This window comes from Zootermopsis nevadensis, unplaced genomic scaffold, assembly GCF_977971745.1.
Source record: "Zootermopsis nevadensis isolate Lab colony 2312 unplaced genomic scaffold, Znev_1.0 Znev_ptg000028l, whole genome shotgun sequence".
In the NCBI taxonomy this organism is placed as follows: Eukaryota; Metazoa; Arthropoda; class Insecta; order Blattodea; family Termopsidae; genus Zootermopsis; species Zootermopsis nevadensis.
In genome coordinates, this window is record NW_028259160.1 from 21398734 (window position 1) to 21417139 (window position 18406).

General features: G+C 39.3%; 2 protein-coding genes across 6 annotated transcripts; one reads left to right on the forward strand and one right to left on the reverse strand.

Moving 5' to 3' along the window:
- Positions 1–1147: 1147 nt before the first annotated feature.
- Positions 1148–6939, reverse strand: mRpL14 (mitochondrial ribosomal protein L14). Of its 3 annotated transcripts, none has more exons than XM_022063593.2 (3): positions 6809–6939; positions 5085–5303; positions 1148–1659 (listed from the first exon to the last, which is right to left on the reverse strand). In XM_022063593.2, the coding sequence occupies exons 2-3, from the start codon at positions 5284–5286 to the stop codon at positions 1406–1408; spliced, it is 456 nt and encodes a 151-aa protein (XP_021919285.1). In that variant the 5' UTR covers positions 5287–5303; positions 6809–6939; the 3' UTR covers positions 1148–1405. The 3 variants fall into 3 exon arrangements, with proteins under 3 accessions (XP_021919285.1, XP_021919284.1, XP_087213375.1); XM_022063592.2 differs by lacking the exon at positions 6809–6939 and adding an exon at positions 6175–6494; XM_087357249.1 differs by lacking the exon at positions 6809–6939 and adding an exon at positions 5911–6126.
- Positions 6940–6977: 38 nt separating this feature from the next.
- LOC110829640 (uncharacterized) lies at positions 6978–10599 on the forward strand. Of its 3 annotated transcripts, none has more exons than XM_022063580.2 (2): positions 6978–7206; positions 9007–10599. In XM_022063580.2, exon 2 carries the CDS (start codon positions 9027–9029, stop codon positions 10491–10493), a length of 1467 nt encoding a protein of 488 aa, XP_021919272.1. In that variant the 5' UTR covers positions 6978–7206; positions 9007–9026; the 3' UTR covers positions 10494–10599. The 3 variants fall into 3 exon arrangements, with proteins under 3 accessions (XP_021919272.1, XP_021919273.1, XP_021919274.1); XM_022063581.2 differs by lacking the exon at positions 6978–7206 and adding an exon at positions 7225–7427; XM_022063582.2 differs by lacking the exon at positions 6978–7206 and adding an exon at positions 7451–7631.
- Positions 10600–18406: the final 7807 nt, after the last annotated feature.

Here is an 18406-nt window from a genome sequence, read left to right on the forward strand (position 1 = left end):
GAAGTGAGTCCTAACCATCTGGAACAAGAATTCAGAGACGCATGTCTTTCCACTTTTATAGAACAGGATTCCAGGTCTTCAACAGCACGTCTTCATCAATACTTTCACCAATAACATTCCTTTGCTGAGACAGGTTACATTTTTAACTTTACCAGCAAAAGCATCCAGATTCTACTGTACATAAAAAGGGGTTTGGATTACAGAAGGTTTTCCCCATTCCAATGAGTTCAAGACTCAAGTAATTTTTACTGCTCGTACCATAGGCCATCTACAGATTTTGGAATAATTTTCTCTTAGTGTGAAGGAATAAAGTGTGAATTAGACACGATGAAAAAATCCCCCTCTCTGGATCTGTTGGCAACAGCCAGCCACTGTGTAGCCAAACGAGAACATACACCAGAATCTTCTGCTCTGCGTTGGCACACAGACTTCCAACATGACCCAACCAAAGAAAATCTTTCAGAAGAGATACTCTTCCAGACATCATCGACAGTCAGAAACCTAACAGCAAGCATTACACCTCCTTTACATCCCATATTTGGAGGTGGACTGACCTACCTCAACAGGAATTAGGTTCATAAATGAAGTGGCCATAAAGTTAATAAATAGTAAATTAAACTTACAAAAAGTATGGCTTCTTGGTCATGAGACTGTGTAGTCCAGAAGGCAGTAACCTACATTTCGACGGCAAATATCACCACCACCTACACGAAATAAGTGAAATGACTCAAGAAATAAATGTAGACATCAATTAGGTCTTTAAGTAAAGTGGTCCTTTAAACTGAATTAAACTTAAACATGGTAATACCCAGACAACTGCCATATTCTTACTGCAGTTTTGTCAGAAACTTTTAAAAGGACTCAGGACACAAATCATTTCTGATCTTAAGAATATATTTTTTTTTAATTTATTTAATGATGATGTCAGCAGTTCAGATGACACAGAAGCCATTAAATGATCCAAACGAAATTAAAATCAGCATGGCCAAACAAAATCTGCGTAGGTCTACTGAACTGGTTAGACTAAAATCGGTCACTCTGGGTTTTGTTACTGATGGACGTAACGTTAATGTTGGGAGCTCAACCACAAATGAACAAAACCCTGAACGGAGAATTCAACTATGGAAGGGCAACAGTAATGAAGTCCTTTTGCTCTGAAGGCTGAAGTTTAATGTATAACTTTCAGATATAAGATGAAATTACATACGACTACACATTTTTAATGTCCTTTCACTAGTCATCCTGTAATTAACTAAAAAACAAAGTTTCAAAACACCAACTGCAATTTAAATGAAACACATGAATTAAGTCACTTATGTGATTCATTTTACAAGCCGTGTAAAACAAGTAAATTATTCTTCATTACAAAGACTGTACTTAGCAAAAGAATATACAATCTTCACTCTTACACAAACCGTGAAGCTAAGGCTATAAGTTTAGTATAATCAGCACCTTTAACCACATTCTTCTCTTTCAGTATGGTTCGGAGAACCTGAGGAATTGGAACGTGAATCCTAGTCCCAAGCGGAGTTCCATTATCATCAACGAGCACCACATTATTGCTGTCAAATTTAGGACTTAATGCCGGCTGATTCTGCTTAACACCAACAATGATTGCTTTCTTTTTCTCACCCTTTATGGCAAGCAAGACCTTGTCGCCTGTGAAAGAAATATACTGAAGTCAATTACTATTAAATCAAGTCTTGATTACAATGCTGGTCATTATTTATTCTTTATTAGGTCATAATAGAGAATGTTATGAGGATGATAACAACTGACTGAAAAGTAGAAATGAACAATAACAAGTCTAAAAAGATCATAAAATACGAGGCGCGTCCTCAAAGTAAGTTTCCCTGGGGCCGTTTACAGAAACAAAACACAATTTCATGGAAATATTTATTGCAACAGATACAGCAAGTGTCCAGCTATTTTTCAACATATTCGCCACCGGAATTGAGACATTGGTCATACCGTGGGACCAACTTTTGAATACCTGTGTCGTAGAAGTCTGCCGCCTGGGATTGGAACCACTGTGTGACAACCATCTCCGCCTCTCTGTCATTCTCAAAACGCTGACGCTGACCGGACAGGAATTTCTTGAGGTGTAGGAAAAGATGGAAATCACTGGGAGCGAGGTCCAGGCTGTAGGGTGGATGATTAAACACCTCCCAGCTGAACTCCTGCAGGAGACTTGCTGTCCGTCGAGCCGTGTGCGGCCTAGCGTTATCACTGACCGCACTTCACAGTCGGCGGGAGCTGGAATAAGAACCTCCATCTTCAACAGCTGCAACGATGCTACTGTGAGAACGCGGGAGGTGCCGTTAGTGCATGCGCCATGCTACGTCATTGCTCTATCACGTACGCACAGTCGCTTCGCGCAATATAAGGTTTGCTAGCTGTGGGACGAGTGGGAAACTTACTTTGAGGACGCGCCTCGTATGTACGATTGCTGTAATACAGACAGCCTATAGAATAAAAGTGTAAAAATGATTAAAGACAAAAATGTGATGAAATGGCATCCTATACTTGATCACATAAATTTCTCAAATTGCTGAAAAGTGTGGCAGCATCACATGATGGTAACTTATAAATTTACACATATCTTAAGAATGACACCTAACATCATCTTAAAATCATGTGGGGGTAAAAATACTTGTTCTTCAAGCACCTGGCTCATATTTCATCTCTCGACGCACACCACTTAGATATTTTTAACACAACCTCTGCACTGCGTTAACAAAACCTTGTAAACAAAAATAATACATTCCAAGAAGATTTACTGAGAGACAGTCTTTGTTATTCAAATCAAAGCTTCTTATTTCCTAATTATGGGAGTTACTCTTATTGCTTCACTGAATGTTGGTTTATTTAATAACGTAACTGCAAAATCAGGCACAACATGGATTAGTTGTTGAAACCGTAACATAAATTTCTGATGTAAGACTTGAGGTTCTCACAGCGGTGAGTATGAAGATTTCCGTCTTCTGGGTTGTTGCGCTGTGTAGTCTGGTCGATGTTAACCAACGTTTCGGAGGTCATACTGCCTCCGTCATCAGGGCGATGATGCCCTGATGACGGAGGCAGTATGACCTCTGAAAAGTTGGTTAACATCGACCAGACTACACAGCGCAACAACCCAGAAGACGGAAATCTTCATAAATTTCTTATCCTTGTTGTGTCAGCAGCACTGAACACTGTTCCATATGCATTATTAATGTGTTAAAGGTTTGGTATGGAATCTCCCACACCGCATTGGCACCGTACTGGAAATACCAATGCCAGAGCAACCAGAGATTAAGACGATTTTTCCAGACTGTTCCCCAGATGACGATGTAATGAAACAGGTGAAGCAATAATTTGTGCACATCAGCCGCCTAATCCACGCTGCAGACAGCTGTTACGCTTGTCTCGTAGCAAGAGGAAGAGAAACTACTGAGGATAGTGAATCACGAATTAGGATGTGCGTTGCGGTCTTCTGGAATATTTATGGTGTCGCTCATGCCTGATTGCCTCAAATCGCTAATGAGTGAGTTATGGTTTTGTGGCTGTGACGTTGCGAACAAGACTACTAGTACAATGGCATCATAATCCAAAAGATTATAATATGATTCATTCTCTTTCAACTTATAGGTCATTTTACTTGAAAGAAGCATGTTAGTTACAATACAGTGTAACGAAAACCAATTTATTCTACGCTTGTCCTCAAATTTCATGACTACAATTTAATGTGCAACTTCAGCTTTAACGCTTAGTCACACAGTGTGTTAAACATGTTTCAATACTTCAGCAGGCACTGCAGTTGCCATCTTCAGGGTGAAATCCGTGACAACCAACCAACCAACCGAAAGCTAACTAAGGACAGAGTACTGCGCAATGCATAAGACAACATCCCGTGCTCTGTTAAACCTTTCCTGCATACAAAACACGCAGCTGGAATTGGAAAAAAGTGCCTTATAAACTATAACCACTTACACTGCCAGTTTGTTGTTTTGCTGAAGTGCTGACATTCAGACAAAGGGCCGAGCTACTGGTGGAAAGGGCTCCCACCAATTTGCCCTTTGTCCTCTGTGAAAATAACTTTGGTTGGATTGATGTTTAGGAACACAGAATGGTTGGGATTGTTTTTTGCATTAGAGTTCTGTGATTGGTGGGGGGTGGAATCATGTGGTAACATGTACAATGGCCAAATAAGTTGCCTCATCTCCACTAGAATTTTGGAACGTACTACAGACAGCTGACCGGAGAACCAATGATTAGGGGTATCCAAACATTCCACACAGACCAAACAGCGTATCAACTATCGACAGAAAATGCCGAAGTCCTAGCTAACACCTGGACATACCAGTCTGAAGTCATCAGGGAAGCAATCAAAATAACAGAGCAGCATCAGAAATTCAATTGTGGTTTACGCAGACTAAGAAAAGCTTGGCTTCATCTGTTTTCCTCTGAGCCTTCTACTCAACTCCCCACTGAATGCCCGCTGACTGTCGTCCCACATTCGTTCATCTTAAATCCACCACAGCCACCTCACTCTTTTACTTTATAATTTTATCTAAATTATTTCTGAACCACCTTTCCTATTTCACTCTTTCTTTTAAACTATTTTGTTCCAAATCACCTTTCTCTTCATAAGCACGCAAGGTCTAATTCAATTTTACAAATTTTCTTACTATAAGGACAAATTTGTTTATATATTTCTTCAAATTAAAATCAAAATTGCTTAATTTTTATTCAAATTAACTTATTTGGTTCATCGTCTAGAATTTAAAACAATGAATATATCTGAAAATTTCAAAGTATCGCAATGTGAGATATGAAGTTTTCATAGCAGTGAGGATAACAGCAATGAGGCTCTTCTGGGTTTTGGCACCATAAACACTCGTAGGTAAATGCCAACATTTTGGAGAAACACTGGTATCTATCGTTGCTGGGAAAAATGCAGGTGGATTAATTACAGTTTTTAACTATATCAGATTTATCAGTGTGAACATTTTGAGATTATAACCTCAAAATATTCATACTGTCGTCACATTTGTAATTGTTTACTTCAAGCTATATTTGATAGATATTCTGAAAGTACATACCAATTGTTCCAACGCCCTTTTTGTTGTAGACATGAATGCATTTAGGTGGCTTTCCCTCAGCCATTGCACGTTTTCCTATCTCACTGTTATCTACAACTCGTAACCGAGTTAGTTTGATGATATGACTGTAAGCAGGAGACGTGTGAAAACCATGCCCCACACACATCAGCTTTGGTAATTTTCTCCACATACTTAAAGCCATGTCATTTCATCACAAGCCTAAAATAAAAGTAAAATATGTTACATTTATAACGTCGTGTTCCTTACCACATCGACTACAAGGTAGGCCACTGGCTTACTCCAACTCAGAAGAAATCCTGCCTCTTGTGTTAAGATCTCCTACATCATTACCCTGCTTGGGTCCGTTCACAAAGATATCTTTTGTTCCTACAATTTCTTTGAAGATAAATATTTCTAGTTCACTTTATATTGTCATGTTACATATGGTTAAAAAAGTTATAACCAGAAAAAAGTTCTGCTGATAAACTGAAACTATGTGACTGCTGCCCATGACAGAAGCAGTGTCTGAGGCAACGAATGTTCTATGCACGATTCTACTACTGAGGCCGCTGTGACTACTGCTGTAGGGACCACACAATTTGTCTGCTGGAGCAGTAAATTACATTTTGTGATCAGTGCAATCAACTTGCATTCAACAGAAAGTAGTAAAATTCATTTAAAATGCGGAAATGAAGCTGATGAAGGAAGTATTTACTTTAAAGACAAATTAGATATAGCCGGAGCATCAGGTACGTGGCCTAGGACATTCGAGATTTGCCTCAGTCCTTGCAGGAGAGTGCCGAAAGAAGCCGCTTCCCTTTCTTACCATGTCCTTAATAACGTAACACCAATGGTCATTCGTTCTCATAATTCTAAACTATAAATCCGCCGCAAATAATAAAGCACTCTTTAATAGCCAAGAAAAATATGAATTATGGAATGATTGGTTAAGTCGGACACAAATGTTCGGAATCAAAGGCAATAAACACACTTTCGGTTTTAAAACTATACACAAATCAACAAAACACTACACCACATGGAATTATCATCTGCTAGTAGGATCTAAAGAAGTAAAAACAATTACAAATACCATTCCATAAAACAGCTGATACCAACATACGAATTCCCACACTTCAAACTTGCTTTTCTACATAACCAACGGCAACGAAATACAAACGTGTTTTAAACATAGTCGTATTTTCTGTGGTGACAGACGAGGCAGTATACGTTTATGTTATGTGAGACGATTTTCCCACACTATGGGTAATTTACAGCTATTTGTTGGCTATGCCCATACACCCTGTTACCCATACAAAAACTGCACAATCACAGACGAAAATCTCAGTACCGGAATAAAAAAACTGTGTTAACTCTGAATTTGGCTAAATCAACTTATGATAGTAAAATTACTGCTAGGAATCGTTTCTTATAAGAATAAGCTACTACTAAGAGTGAAATGAAAAGTAAAGATGGCTGTCTTCTGGGTTGTTGCACCATGAAGTCTGGTACAAGTTTACCGACGTTTCACAGGTCCTTGCTGATTCCATCATCGCCCTGATGACTCACCGCCGTGAAAACCTCAAATCCTACACGAAATTAAAAGTATCGGGCAGCAAATCAGAGCCATATTTACGGAGTTGGTAGCGTTTTAAAGTCAGAGATATTTTTAAGTTAACATGAGTCCATCATCTTACAGTATGCTCTACACTGCAACGATCACTTACCAGCCATGATCGATATTATCTGTCAAACACCCTTTCAAAACCAAACTGGCCGCCCTACTTAACGTGAAATAATAACTGTGCGTTCTGGAGTTCCAACCCACGTGCATATTGTGGATGAGACAACTTGCGCTTTTCATTGATTAATTGAGTTTAATATCCCGGTGCATTATTCAGCCAGTTTGCAACCCTTCCGTCTGTGTATCGATTTCGTTTATTTTGGCGCTTAAACTGCTTGTAAACATTGCTGATCGTTACACTTTTGTATTTATCAAAATGTTCATATTTAAAATCTAAATAATTTACCATCATGTCTTTAAAAAGACAACTTGAATAGTTTGCTGTTTTCCTGCAGCTTATAAGTTGTAATGCAGAATATTGCTTTGGCAAAGTTAAATAAGGTGAACAGTCATTTAAACTTGCATTTGTTAATTCGGTTTGTTTTGACTGTTGAATTTATTTAGATATGAATGGCTTTAAATCAACATCAACATTTATTATCTAAGCGTGATCATCATTCTTCATAAACAGCTGATATTTCATAGGTTGAACTTTTAGTGTAGTTTAAGGTTAGGTTGTGCCACATGACATGCGTACACGAGGCCTTGTTTTTGATACAAAGGTTAGTTGAATTTCTTTAACAGTAATCAGAGTTTGTGCACTGCCGCAATAGTATTGAGCTGTAGGCAGTAAGACTTTAGATACAAGTCAGTGCCATTAGTGAAGCTCAAAAGATGTACATTCAGTAAAAACAAATTTATATATTTTTTTAAAGTATAGAATATGGCGTGAGTTTTGCACACTGTCATGCCATTTATAATATGAGGTTAGTAATCATCTAAGTAATATAGAAAATTCAAAATAACTCCATGCTTGGGCTATCAGTAAGAGGGGAAAGGAAGATATAAGGGCAAAAAGGGAGCAAGACAGGAATTTGCCTGAGCATGTAAACTGTAAACAAATTTTGCCCCCTTTTAATTTGATACAATCAGTGGCATTTTGATACACTGACTTACACACTACACAGCATTTTGTAAAGAAAGGAACTATAAAACAAAACAATACAGGCACATGCCTTCAATAATTTTACATCAAATGGTTTTCAATGAAAGGCTGGGTGTTCTGTCTGCCTCCCTTCAATGTGTGTATTTGTAACGGTCATCCGAAGTCAGAGTTATCTTGTACCCACCGTATAGGGTCCATTTAATAACACTGGTGGTAGCTCAAAGTATATAGTGTTGAATGATTAATGAGAAATGAATTAGGATCTGGAAGGAAGTAGTCATGGGCTAAAAAAGTACAATCTCAGAATTTGCTTGGAGGGTCTGAGGTAACCACAAAAAACCTGAGACAAGACAGCCAGTCTCTGCATCTTCCAAATGTGAAGCAGCAGTGCTACCACTCAGCTATGACATTCAGTATCTGACTAGTAGCATTTGTGGATATAAAAGCCTGTTTTTGTGAAGTTGGTAACCAATGGGGTGGGGGATATAGTATCAGAGGTTTCTGTCTACCACTCTAGAATCCTTTGTCTTCACTGCAACATAACTCTGACAATTTAACTTAGATGTCACTATTTTTGGATAAAAGTGAAAATTTGTGGCCAAAGACTTTATTGATATATTGCATAATGACATCCTGCTGTTAATGAATAACGTTTCTGATAACCAGTATTTTATGTTTCACAAATTTTTATAACCTAACCTAGGCTACCACCTAATTCTGCTTTTTGTCATTTGTCAATATTCCATATTTGAGTTGCATTCACGAACACAAATAATTTTGGTGAACTCAGTGGGACCTTAGCAGTCACTGAATTTTGGTCCTTTTTTCTCATTATGTGCTATATTCCTAAATTGTTGGCCTTACCACTTCCTTGCGGCTGTGCCGTGTTAATGCATCATGAGAACGTAGTTGCCTCTGGTACACGTCATGTTACTCATTCTGAACTAGAGTTACTACCATTTAAGAAAGCTGTAATGGACAGAGCCCAAGAAATATATTTTCTGAAATGAGGGGAAAATTGTGGCTGATGGCTATGTTGTGTAAATTTATTTTAATTAAATGTAGAACAACTTAAGTGCCTGACTACTTAAGCCAGAGTTTTTCATCACAAGATGTTGGTAATGCTTGGGTAATAAAGGTTGTTCTCTGCTGCTTAACCATTGCCCAGTGCAATTTAGAAATTGTTTCAATTTCAGATTGCTAAGCTGCGAGTATAATGGCTAAGATGGTCGTCTTCAGGCCAGCCGGTTTCTCCAGCGATGAAGATGAAGAAGGACTTTCGTTTCCTGATCCAGTCAAACATCCTGGAACCAGGGAAGAGATTCAAACCCCAGTTAGGTTACAAACACCTGTCAATGACAAAGACTTGCTTCGTATAGCAGCACTGGACGGTAATATACAAGTTCTGATGTCGTTAATTGAAGAGAAACATTTGCCTGTTGATGTTTATATACATGGATGGACACCTCTAATGTTTGCTGCTTCAAATTGTCAGTATGACGCAATAGAATTCTTGATGAAAAAAGGGGCAAACCCAAATTCCCACCAGCAAGGCTACAGCGTATTGATGAGCGCATGCGCCTGTATGAGACAGACTCAGGACGTACAACTGAAGTGCATTAAACTTCTATTGGATTCTGGGGCCAACGTAAATATGAGGCAACACAATGGCATGACACCATTAATGATAGCATGCAAACAAGGAAGCGAGAAAATTGTGGAAGAACTGATAAAGAGAAATGCAGACATCAATGCTCAAGATGTCTTGGGTTATACACCACTGATATGGAGTGTTCGTCACAGTGAGTGTGTAGAGATGAAAATAATACTACTACTCTTGAATGCCGGAGCAGATGCGACCATTAAATGTTTTAGAGGTCTGACGGCACACGTTCATGCCTTGGATTTGGGACACGATCATATTGCGGCTCAGATCCCTACTGGTGAAACTGATGTTCCAGCATCCTTCAAGACGAAGCAAGCTCTTACAGAACTTGATTCATGGGAATACCTGAGAGATAATCTGTGCGGTATTAACGGGAAGAAATGGATTTTATGGCAAGATGCAGCCCGCAGTTTGAATCACCTGGGGATGTTTCATAGGTATGGCCATAGTTTCAAGGAAAGTGAAATGGACATTGTAAAATTCTTGACGCTCACTGAAGATGAATTAGAGGCTCTTTCTGTTATTCCTGTCCACAGGAAACGTTTTCTTGACATGACACGTAAACTACATCTAAAGCGATGGAGAGAAAAGTCCCTTGATATGAGAACGATTAAAAACATGCAGAATTCATGCAACATGGTAGATGAAATAAAGTTATTTGCCAATATAGCACGACAGATTACTATGGTACGTGCGTCCATTGCATATATCAGAATACATATGACACCCAGCTATGAAAGTGAGTCAGATTTCAAAGTTGAGGACCTGAATTTAAAGATCGAATCTACACTCATCAAAACTAAGGCTCTTCATAAGGAATTACAATCTTACATGCATTACATTTCCTCTAAGTTCAGTGATCACAAGTATCCTCCTGAATGGATTGGACCCGACAAAAGCGAAAATAAGTTATATCGTCCGTTCATCGTGATTGGTGTAGCAGTGAGTGTTATTGGAATCATCTTGTGGAAGACACGTACTTATCTCCCATTTCACACAAATGTTTCTGAGCTATAACAAGGAGAGATTTGAAAATACGTGTATTTCTTGACTTTTATATTTTAGAATGAAGAAAGAGTTGCGTAATTTATGAATTTCTGAGAAAATAAATTGTCGCAGATGAGGTTGTTGTGTTCATGGTTAATATTACACATCCTGAGGTGAAGAAATCCGTACTTAACAAAAGCCACTTTCCCAGTATACCAAGTTAAATACAAACTCATCATTGGTCTCCCTTAACTTACCCTTCGCAAGTGGATGAGTGTATTTCTGGAGCCCTTCATGGGAATGCCCATTATTTCCGTCCAGTGATAAGGTGGCAGTCATTGGAGGTGACCTACAACTTAATGTGGACTTCATAGTAGGGAACCTGGTATTCAAACCCAGGACATTTGGACATGAGTCTGGTATCTTGCCCTGAGATCACCATTAACATACAACTAACAAACTAACTGGCTTAGGGAACCCGAAGGTTCGTCGCCAAATTAACCAAAGCCCACCACCAGTCCATCTCCTGCGCTGGCAAAATCCAGTCACCACCATTAACGTACATTCTTAACTAATCTATTGGTCCTGTGACAGAGACTAGCTCTTTCTAAGGGACCCAACAGAGTAGGCACCTCTCACCTGAATACGGAGACAGAACCAGCCTCCGAAACGTCGTGAATTTTAAAAACATGATGGAAAAGGTCCTGACAACATATAATTTTAAGTGTAAACTACCGTCGTCAAAACCCTTTAGAATTGAATTAATCTATTGATGTGACTGAACATTGAACGCATTTGCATTACTCACACTTTACATAATAAAAGGAATGGGTGCTAAGAAGTGTGTATTTGTATAATTACAATGAATATGGCCATCTCATGGGTTGCGGTGCTGTGTAACCAGCATTTCAGAAGTCCTTGCTGCCTCCATCATCAGGGTGATGGATGGTCCAATGGTTATACTCTGTAATTTCTTCACCATTCTGCAAGTTCCTGGCCCAGTTGAAGATCAATCAGTACCTGATCATCCGTCTAACCTAAATTTGACAAACATGTACAAAGCCGACCATGCAGTAGTTAACTTGTAAATATTAATTTATTATTTTTAGGCAGGAACATATCTTGAACTGTGGAAGCATATTTCATATGCTCTTGTACATTAAAAATGTGTTCAATACATTATGGTAGTAGTCTGAAGTAAGAAATAAAGCCTATGACAAGAAGTCTGTTTTCAGAAGTCTTTTTGAGTGCTGTTAAGTGCAATAATGATAAATAAAAGCAATATTTAATTATTTTCAGTGGCACAAGTACTTTTAATTCCATTCTGCACTAGCATAAATATATACCTGCCAACATGGCATTATCATCAGTGATCGCTACAATATGGAAAATATCCAATTATGTAATAGCTGCCAAATAACCTTTCATTAGTTTCTGATATGACTGAATAACGCACAGGAAAGTAACTATAAATGTTTAACACGCTTATGCAGTGACCAGTCATGTAGGTGTGGTGGGGGCAAAGCAGCTATTTATCTACAGAAAATTAGAATGTCTGCAGTTATGGCAACCCTTGGGTTTTGGCTGTGCTTTGAACACGGTGAGTCCACCCACAGTCAAGTACCATTCACGGAGTATACGGGTGAGATTGCTGACAGCTGTATGCAGTGCAGCTAAGGTTTCAAAATTTTAGAAACATACTAGTGAGCATGAAAACATCAGTTCTTAGTATACTACCTACACAGGTTTTATATACATATCGGTTTAAAACGTCTGTCGATGTCCTCCAATTTCTATTCTTCTTTCTCAATCCATTGTCTATTTCTATCTGGCTTATTCTTCTTGGGGCGTTTAGCAATTGTTTATTTTTTACGAGTGCCAAGGAGTTGCCTGACGCCTCAACCCCCAACCTGGAGGAGCAGGGTATCTTTCTTAGTCTGGCACCTGGCTTTCGGACACCCTACCAGTAGCTACGCTACCATCAGCATAGCCCTCAGGTTCATTGGTGCACACAAGCTCTTCCACCCGCCCAAAGAGGGCTTCTTCAAGGTGAAGATACCATCGGAAGAGCTATACAGGTTACAGGAATAATAATTCAAGTATATTCCAAAGCCTAGTGAAGTGATAAAAATCTTGTACAATATTTATCAGTGCCATGTCTCATGGTGACGACAGTAGTTTTCCATCAGCTTCTCTGCCAATATCTTTCCTTTTGTTGTCAATATCACAACTTCTTTTACTTTCCCTCAATATTCTTATCTTCCTTCCCTGATTTTCTCAATACAGTGTAACCATAAAGTTAAGTAACAGCAATTTGTCTGTCAAATGAGTTGTTTGGCGTGAAATGCAACACAGACAAAACTTATGACTTTTCTTTTTTTAGAACTGCCCTGTAATTATACCCACAACTAACCAAATTCAATAAATTATGTTCATTTTTGACTTAATTAATTTCTACTCTCTGCATTTGTTGAACCTATACTAAAAATTAATGGTCAATAGTAGCTCTCATCAACTGTCACATACAGGTAGCCCTCAATTTACGCTGGGGATACGTTCCTGGACGAACCAGCGTAAATTGAAACTCTTTTATGATGTAAATCAATGGGAAGTCAATGACATACGTTCCCAGCACCCAAACATGGACGAGTAATATAATGGTATTACATATAAAGCTCTGAAATAACGTAAGACGCCGACCTATAGAGAATCGCATAGTAAAAATAACCCCGGTACCTCCGCAGAGATTAAATTAGTCCTTTGAAAGTTTAAAGCGCCAGGAATGAAACTGCATGAGAGCAAACTCGCATATGCAAAAGTTTGCATTTCACAAACAGCTTTAACCAATTCATCGATCTGATTGGAGAAAATTCGCGTTTACAAAATATACTTAATTGCAGAGATGCCTGTATTTATAATTTTTATTCAAACTCAGCGATGTAAGAATTACGATTTAGTATAAGAATCAGTACGAGATACATTGTAAAAAGTTAGAAATAACAGTATTTTTCTTCTTCACTTTTTGACTTTCTGGTTTCAAAATCGGCGCAAATTGAACCAGCGCAAATCGAGGGCTACCTACTACACACTCACTATTTGTTCAAAATTTTACATTAACATATTCAAATATGACTTCCTGCCATTTTTAAACTTGCACGAATTTCTTTCATAAATTCAGTGTTAACTCTCAGTAACACAAATATGTTGCTTCATAGAACATACACAAATGGAATTAAAATTATTGCAATGTAAATGGTACTATTAAATAATTTTAATGATCTGCTGTTTCATTCTGGGGCCAATTTTTATATTTCCAGATGTTGAACTGCCTACAACAAATATTCACCATCATATTTTTTCCAAACGTAAACTCTCATTATAACGTACCTCTGCTTTATTAAGTCAACTACTATTACAGATACGAATCGCAAGCAAGGAATTTTAATGTCTGATGCAATATCTATTTTCACATACAGTACATTACCTGATACAGATATATGAGTATACTTTTGTGTATCGAAATGATACAGATATATATATATGTACACTGATCAAATACAAATTAACATATGAGATCTGAAAGTACTGTTAAAAAACACGAAAATAAATCTCCATTTCTTCTCTTCAGAACATCTCATCATATAACCTGTGCCTAGTAAAAATAGTTTAACTTTATTACGACTGTCTGTTCACAGAAAAACCAGCATGAATCCAATCCTTGTAATCTGTTTACTCGTAAGGGCATATGATTCTATGCTGGGAATGTGTTACTCCTTTAACACCTCTCACATAATTCTAAATAACAATTTTCTCGCTTTCCCATGCGAACTTTAAATATGGGTTCCGATGAACATCTTTTAAAAAATTATAGTTACATTCTACAGATATGTAATATAATGCCTACAAACAAACTGAGAAGCATGTAAGACACTTAGGACTACAAAATGTCAAATATATTTAAATAAATTAAAATATGCCTGGCCACAACTTATTATTTTCCCAATCAAAAGAAAAATAAACTAGTCCAGTAACTGATATTCAAAATTTTAAGTCCAAGTAAGGAATTTTGAAACAGCATTATTAACCTACAATAGCACCCAATTTTAAGAAAAGAGAACGCCATCAAGAACCAATGATTCTGATGTACAAAGTTTCATCTTATATACAGAATGCACCTATTCGTATTTGACTGAGAAGCCGTGACAGCATGGGGGGGCGACCAGGCCCCGACCTTCCACATCTGTGCACAGGTGGTAGTCGGTGATATGCTTTCATCATAATGATGGTGATCTTGGTTTTGGCACCATATAGACTGGTTCGTGCCGCCACGGTGGTCTAGCGGTCAGAACGCTGGGCTTGTAATCCTGGGATCCCGGGTTCAATTCCCGCTGGTGCCCGGATTTATAACTTCTGTTGGGCTAGGCCGTGGTCTAGGTATCACGGAGTCTTCCTCCGGGGCTTCCCCAGTTTCTCCGTGGCATCCCAACAAGTACTCCATTTCCATCATCATTCACACACAGAAGAAGGCAGCGGCAAACCACTTCTGGATCATTTGCCGAACAGGTCCCTATCAGAGGGAACTTGTTCATAATGTCACCAGGGGTCAGCTCTGACCCGATGGTACCAAAAAGAAGACTGGTTCGTAAATGCCACCGTTTTGTAGAAACATACTGTCTCCATCTTCAGAGCTGAAGTGACAATACCGGGAAGTAGGGGGGTTTATACAGGGCTGGAGGAAGAGAAAACTGAAGGAATGGGCCAATCAAGGACAAGGAATGAGAGGGAGATGGAACAGGATCAGTAGGGGTTTCCAAGCAGGCCGCAGATGGGTAGGGGCTAGGTGGAGAGTAGGTAGAGGAATCTGCCCTTTTCAGGGTCCACTGGATGGTGTCATGTTCTTGGGGAGAGCCTGTCTGTGTTTTTTCAGGTCACGAATGGGAGGTTACCCCAGCCTTCCCATCCTCAAACCCTATTTAAATACCTCTTTCCCAGCATCATCATTTCACTGAAGATGCAGATACGAACCTCTGAATCATCATGTTTGTGTCTTTTATCGAATTTCTCAACTAGACTTGAAACTTCACCCAGAAAATCTCTTAAATGACTAGCACCGGAGGCAGGTGTTTTAAGAAGGGCCGTAAAATTGTCAAAACTATGACCATATTAAGACAAAGGTAGTTCATGCTTTGAAGGAACAAGAATTCAATTTTTTGTTTGTTTGTTTGTCATCAGTCTTCCGACTGGTTTGATGCGGTCCTCCATTTTCGTCTGTCTTACACCAATCTCTTCATTTCCACATATTTTTTGCATCCTCAAAAATCTGCGTCACATTCCAATCTTTGTCTCCCCCTACGATTCCTTCCTTCAACTGTTCCTTCCGTTACCAAATTAACCAATCCTGGGTGCCTCAGAATGTGTCCCACCATCCTATCTCTTCTTCTCGTAAGATTTTTCCTTCGCCTATCCTGTCTAAGACCAGCTCATTTCGTACTTTATCAGTCCACTTAATTTTCAACATCCTTCTTATATAAATTTTTGTAATTGGTTTCTTCACTCTGTGAATGTTAGAGAAGTTGAGTCATTAGTTTTTTGTTTTCTTTCTCCCCCTTGATGAGTCGTGGCCCTCAGAGTTAAATTCTCAGAACAATCAGTACTGGAGTGCGGAAATCCAAGACTTATTCCTGAACTTCCTCTTCGTGACGAAAAAGTTGGTTTTTGGTCAGCAATACGTGCAGGATAATTGGACTCGTTTACAATGACACAGTTTATGCTGCCAGGTATGTGAACATCCTATGCCCATTTTATGCTCGGCTAACATAACAAGAAAGGCTACACAGCGTCTTGCAGTAGGATTCTGCAATAGCTCATACGGCACGTAAAAGTTTGGAAGTTCTGCAGGAGGTTTTCATTGACCTCATTTCAATATTTTGTGACTTTTTCTTGGGGGCAAGTTTAAAAGACGAAGCATATGAAATAAATCCTCACAGTCTGGAAGAACTAACGAACAATATCCACTGTGGGATTTCAGCAGTTTCTGGGGACTAACACCAGCGTTCTGCGGGTACACCTTGTGCATTCAGTCAGGAAGAGAGCATTTTCAACATCTGCTTTAGCACTGGGAAGTTTTTATTAAACTTTCTACAGGTTATTCTCCCTGCGATAGTTTACTCTTGAGCTACGGCTACGTTCACGAAATGCTATGCCTGCGGAGATGCGGCAGGTTGGGGCCTTGTCAGAGTAGCCACCGCTTCTTGGTCAAACACGAAGAGATACCAGAGACCTTACTGAACAGCAGCAATGCAGGGATTTTCTATCACGAGTGCTCAACAGAACTGCGTTTACTCTTTCAAGTACCATGAGTCTTTGAGATTATGGAGATATTATAGTCCGTTTTCCACAATGTTACAAAGACTTCTCCGCTGCAGGTCACTAGATACGCTGAGCCTTGCCCATATAATTCTTTCTCGGAGATTTCTTCTTACTGTGGACGTGTGACTGGAGCTTGTAATGCGCTACGGAGGAACATGAGACCTGCTCCGTGCAACACTACCATGACTTCATCATCCTGCGTAGATGACGCAGCCTCTCTGTCGTCAGCAGAAATATCTTCACAGCCAATAGTCTCTTCCACCCTGCTTCATGAGGCAACAGAGAATCATATTCCGTCAGTTAAATCTACACGACATATTAACAAAAACTAAATGTGTACGCTTCATAAACATGCCACCTTACTACTATGCCATCAATGATAAAGTACACATGGAACCATCTCAGCCCCATTACTCAAATCCTCTTCAGCTATTAGCCATATCAAATGGTTAAATATCGCCGACACTTCGAAGACCATCTCTGTCCTCATTATCAAGGCTAGTCATTACTTTTAGCCATTTGACATGGCTGATAGCCCAAGAGGATTTTATTAATGACTGCCGCCATGAAAGCTTCACATTGTACATCTCAGCCCCAGCAAAAGAGCCCCTGGAATGTGCTGAATATAAGGTTGATGGATCTACAGAGAGTCCAAATACAGTAACAAAGAGAAAAATTCCTGAAATATGCAGTTGGACAAAAAAATACATTGCCCAGTAATGTATTCACTCAAATACAAAGACTATAAAGAACAGGACACTCAACTGGCACATACTCTGCACTCTACCTGACTTCATCTGCTGCCGTGTGAGCCTCCCCTTGTTTTTCCATTTTAATTTCATTCTTCACTTCGTCTCTGACCGTATCAGCGTCTAATATGTCGCTCACAATTATATTTTCATTTTCACTGCCAATATCCAGTGGATCCTAATTAAAAATAAAAGAAAGCAAATATAGTATATTTTTATGAATCTGCGTTATCCGTTCCATCTGTGACAGAAGCAGAAACTCAACAAAACGTCCAGTACATTAACACCTACCGCCCAGACATCGAGAGTTAGCGAGGCAGCCTTAAAAATTCTACTACCATTTCTGTGTAACATCAACTTTCACTTGAGGTGTACATTACAGACACACAGACATGCTTGCTCACAGATGTTTTCACATGTGTAACCTGCACCTTGTCGGGGTCGTGGGGCTTGAGTATCTCAGTGACCCCAAGAGCTATGCTGGCGGTAGCATAGCTACTGGTAGGGCCTCCCTAGCCAGATTGGTCGAGGGGGAGAGGTCAGACTAAGACAGGTACCCTGGTCCTCCAGGTTGGGGGGTTGGTCGCAAGGCAAACAACCTTGAACCGTAAAAAGGAAGATGTTTCGAAACCTCGATCAAAGCCTCGGACAGACGGATTCTGAATGGAAGAGGAGAATTGAGGAGGCCGTGGACCGAATACGGACCGGAGAGCCGTAGAAGAAGATAATCAAAGAAAATCAATGCTGCACTTGCACAATTAATGACTTCCTTTGATACTTCCAATGGCAGAATCTCTGCACCTACTGTAACACAGTTTAAAGGAA